Genomic DNA, 4,806 nt, shown 5'->3' on the forward strand with positions numbered 1-4,806 from the left:
GGGTCTGGGTCCCCTGCTCCCAAGTGCCATGAGACCCTGGCACGGGTGGGAAAGGCATGGGTGCCTATGGGGGGGAGCGCACATAAAGCCACACCTCCCCCTTGGTCTAGCCCCAGCCAAGGCTTTGCCCATTGGTTTCCTGCAGCTCCCTGCCCACCCAGCAGTGGTACTTAAGGCACCCATGTGTGCAGGGCAGCGGCACGGGCTGGGGGCTGCAGGATGGGGTGGCTGCTGGTGCTGGGCGCTGCCATGCTGCTGGGTGAGCACCCACCCCGGCCAAGCCTGCGGGGCTCAGGTCCCCACAGGGCGATGCCCCTTAGCCTGGGCACTGTGGGGTCCCTGTCCCTATGCCCGGAGCAGTGCAGGGGCACTGGGCACGCTTGTCCCCCCATCCCCTATGGCATGCGGGGGGGCTCTGGTATGCCCCCAAGCTGGCTGCGCCATAGGGAGAGCAGGGATGGGGGGCTCTGTGTCAGCAGGGATGCGGGTGCTCTGGTCTCTGTCCTGCCACCAGCACAGGCTCCCCTGGTGTCCCAGGGGACAAGGAGCCAGGGACCAGCCCTGCTGTGAGAGCTGGGTAAGGAGCAGCGTTAAAGGGGTTTGGGGCATGGGTTTGTTCTTCTTCTAGGAGCAGAGAGCAAAGCTCCCCTGGAGACCCCCACGTTTGGGGACATCTACCACGTCACAGGTACTGCTTGGGGAAGGGGCACCCCAATGGCACCAGCGGGTCTGCACTTTCACCCATAGGTGATGCTGCAGCCAAGGGCTCAGGGCAGGGGAGGGGGGATGTCCCTGGGGCTCAGCCCCTCTGTTCCCACAGGAGTCATCAGCCTGCCCTACGCGGAGATCAGGGAGCCCTTCGAAGCCTGGTACAACCTCACCGGGGGGAAGAGCCGCATCGAGTACTATGGTGGTGGGTGCAGAAAGGGGTCCCTTCATCCCCCTGACCCTTCACCATCTGCGCCAGGACCTTCGGGTGCCTCAGGGCAGCCCCTGGGAGCCAGGAGGTGGGGTTTTGGCTTGACTTTAGCACTGTCCCTGTCCCCAGGCCAAGTGGTCACCTACCAGTTGGGCTCCATCGAGCCCTTTGGTGCCAGTTTCAAGGTGACTCCCGAGACCACAGAGACGGAGGTGAACGTCCGCAAGTGCTTCCGCATCAATGGCACCGACAGGGACCTCATCGCCCCGCAGAGCGTCTTCCCCAGCCTGGAGAACTTCAAGGTGAGCCCTGGGCATGGTCCACCGGGATGTGGGATGGGGCAGGAGAAGGGAGAAGACACCCCTGTGGGTACAGGGTGTCTGATGGCTACCGAGGGCAGAGCAGCCCGAACTGGTAAATACAGCATACATATAGGGTCGGATGTGCCCATGGGTGATGGTGGAGGTGGAAGGGATGGAGATGGGGTGCCCCCACAGGGCATGGTGCTGGTGTGGTCCCAGCCCCTGACACGTGCTGTGCCCAGCGGGTGCGGGACGAGCGGTTCCACGGGCAGCCCTGCACTGTATGGCAGAACATCTCCTACTGGGGCCACAAGAAGAACGTCTACACTCTGCGGGTGGGCAGCTCTGCCCATGGCCCTGTGCCCCTGCACTATGAGGTGCAGGGATACAACAGCCTCCTGGGGTCTCACTACGACAAGTATGAGATCGACTACTCCTCCTTCAGCCGCTGCTTCCCCCCCAGCGTCTTCCGGCTCCCTGAGGGTGAGTGCCTCCAACCACTACCAAACACAGCACCTTTATCACTTGTCTTCTTGCAAGAGCTTCATCATTTGGGTGAATTAATTTGGCTGGGGAAAAAGCAGGGAGAAATGGGATTAATTGTACAGCTGGGGTGATGTGGGTGCTTTCCTAGCATGGTGCTGGGTGACATGGCTCTGGAACAGGGTGTGGACGCACATCTGCATATCGGCATCTATATAGAATCACAGAACCCCAGCCTGGTTTGGGCTGAAGGGACCTTAAAGCTCATCCAGCCCCAACCCCCTGCCACGGGCACGGACACCTTCCACTAGAGCAGGTTGCTCCAAGCCCCTGTGTCCAACCTGGCCAGCTCCATGTCCTTATGCTGGAGAAACCAGAACTGCACCCAGTGTTCCAAGTGGTGGACTCATGAGAGAGTAGAGGGGCAAAAGCAGAGTAGAGGGGCATATGGGATGGACGGCCCCAGTGGTTTTGGGATGCCCGTGCTGTGCTCTCTGGCTGGGGGTCTGGCAGAGCCCATCCCCACTCAGAGGGCATGAGCTGTGTCTGTGCCTCGTGGCAGGGGTGCAGTGCAAGCAGTGGCCCGCGGCCGGCCCCGAGCACCGCATCGTGGCCAACCCCATGCAGGAGTTTGTGGGGAGGTCGCTGGAGACGGACCACATCCACCACCACCTCTTCCACCGCTACAAGGAGCGCTTTGGCAAGAGCTACAGCAGCGAGGAGGAGCATGAGCACCGCAAGCGCACCTTCATCCACAACATGCGGTACGGGATGACAGGGGGCCGGGCTCAGGGGTGGGATGTTGCTTCCCTCCTGCAGCATCCCAGCTGATGGAGGGCAACAAGCCCGTGCGCTGGGTGATGGTGTCGGTGCCAACTGATGCCATCCCCACCGCGGGACAGGTTCGTGCACTCGAGGAACCGCGCCGCACTCTCCTACATGCTGGCGCTGAACCACTTGGCCGACCGCACGCCCCAGGAGCTGGCTGCCCTGCGTGGCCGCCGCCGCAGCCGGGCCCCCAACAACGGGCAGCGCTTCCCCACCGAGCTCTACACCGGCCTCATCCTGCCCGAGAGCCTCGACTGGCGGCTCTACGGTGAGGGCGCACAGATAAGGCTCAGCTCTGCGCACTGGGGTTGTGTGGGGACAACCAGCATCATCCCCTGTTCAACATGTCCCCAGGCGCTGTGACCCCTGTGAAGGACCAGGCTGTCTGCGGGTCCTGCTGGAGCTTTGCCACCACGGGTGCGATGGAGGGTGCCCTATTCCTCAAGGTGGGAGCGGGGCCGTGCTCCAGGGGGATGGCCGGGGCGCCTGGAGGGTGCCTGTACCCATCCCTGCAGCGTGTCCCCTCCCCAGACTGGTGTGCTGACCCCCCTGTCCCAACAAGTCCTCATCGACTGCTCCTGGGGCTTCGGGAACTACGCCTGTGACGGGGGTGAGGAGTGGAGAGCCTATGAGTGGATCATGAAGCACGGCGGCATCGCCAGCACCGAGTCCTATGGGCCCTACCTGGGGCAGGTGAGGGTGGCAGTGCCACTTGGGAGGTGCAGAGATACCCCCTTCCCACCGATGCTTCCCTTCCCCCCAGACTACCCCTTTGGCAGCGGATGGAGGCTCTACTCCGGTTTATAGATGCTGCCCCCCTCACCTGCTGAGGGACCCCAGTGTCACCTCAGCCTCCTCCCCATAGAACGGCTACTGCCACTGCAACCAGTCGGAGCTGGTGGCCCAACTCGCTGGTTACGCCACCGTGAAGCCGGGCAGTGCCGTGGCTCTGAAGGCTGCGCTGGTCAAGCACGGCCCCGTGGCTGTCAACATTGATGCCTCGCACAAGTCCTTTGCCTTCTACGCCAACGGTGTCTATGAGGAGCCCCGCTGTGGTGAGTCCCATGTCCATGTCCCACTCCCTGGGGATGGAGAATCCAGCCAGAAGATGCGGGACCACCACGGGAATGACCTCCAGCTCCAAGGGATGGGGAATGAGGCGGCTCCGTTGTCTTCTCCTGGCCAGGCAATGAGACGATGGTGCTGGACCACGCAGTGCTGGCCGTGGGCTATGGGGTCCTGCATGGCAAGAGCTACTGGCTCATCAAGAACTCCTGGTCCACGTACTGGGGCAACGACGGCTACATCCTCATGGCCATGAAGGACAACAACTGCGGTGTGGCCACTGCTGCCTCTTTTCCCATCCTGGCCTGATGGGACACGTGCCCTGTCCCCTCCATGTCCCTGTGGGCAGCTCCAAGTGGATGAGGGGCTGGCAGAGGGATGTGGGGCCCTGGGAGGCAGTTGTGGGGCAGAGGGATTAGCTCAGCCGGGAGATCAGAGGATGCTCCCAACCCTCTGGAGAGGTATTTTGGCAATAAAAGCCTATAGAAGTGATCCTGTCTGTCATACTGGGGGGTCTTCTGCCAGCTCCAGCCTTTCCTCTGTGAAGCACAGCCCCTGCCGTGACTGCCTTCTGCACCCCTCCGTGTGATGAGTTTCACCCAATGCTCAGCCCGGGCTCACCCCTGTGTGGGTTACATGTGCCCTAACCCAGAGGTTTCAGTGCTGGCACCCCCTTTCCCAGCAGCTGGAAGGGGTCCGAATCCACTCTCAGAAGCTGGGCTCAGGGTTCTCCTGTTCCAAACCCATTCCAGCATCATGCCAGGAACAAGGGAGCTGCACCCACCAGAGAGAGCGGTCCCGAGCACCCAGTGTCTCTCGGGACAGCAGCATCCTCTGCTCACCCTGCCTCCAGGCTCCTACGTGGGTCAGTGCTTGGCGACTCGGTTTCCCCACACGTCTGGGGGGAAAGCAGAACTGAGGGTTTCCAGGCTGCTGCCAGCAGCCCTTGGGAGGGAGGGAGCCCAAACGGACCCAAAGGAGACCCAGATCATTCCATAGAATCATTTCATAGCTGGTTTGGGTTGGAAGGGACCTTAAAGCTCCTCTTGTTTCCTTTCCCTTGTTCCACAACCTGCTGCACTGATCGCTGGAGCGGGCTTTAATAATTCTCACCAGGGCTGCTGACTCCAACGCGATGTCTGGGAGAGCAAGGATCACCCTGCAGGAATAATGGGCTTTATTCCGTGGGAGCCCGCGTCTTCGCTTCTC

The 4,806-nt window shown here is 61.8% G+C and overlaps 1 protein-coding gene across 1 annotated transcript; it reads left to right on the top strand.

Moving 5' to 3' along the window:
* The first annotated feature begins 230 nt into the window (after positions 1-230).
* Positions 231-4,089, top strand: LOC115615748 (digestive cysteine proteinase 1-like). The gene is made up of 11 exons (XM_030504279.1): positions 231-259; positions 629-688; positions 821-913; positions 1,049-1,221; positions 1,464-1,704; positions 2,267-2,468; positions 2,607-2,800; positions 2,887-2,978; positions 3,064-3,225; positions 3,398-3,587; positions 3,719-4,089. Exons 1-11 carry the CDS (start codon positions 250-252, stop codon positions 3,904-3,906), a joined length of 1,605 nt encoding a protein of 534 aa, XP_030360139.1. The 5' UTR covers positions 231-249; the 3' UTR covers positions 3,907-4,089.
* Positions 4,090-4,806: the final 717 nt, after the last annotated feature.

Source organism: Strigops habroptila, chromosome 12 (genome assembly GCF_004027225.2).
Source record: "Strigops habroptila isolate Jane chromosome 12, bStrHab1.2.pri, whole genome shotgun sequence".
Taxonomy (NCBI): domain Eukaryota; kingdom Metazoa; phylum Chordata; class Aves; order Psittaciformes; family Psittacidae; genus Strigops; species Strigops habroptila.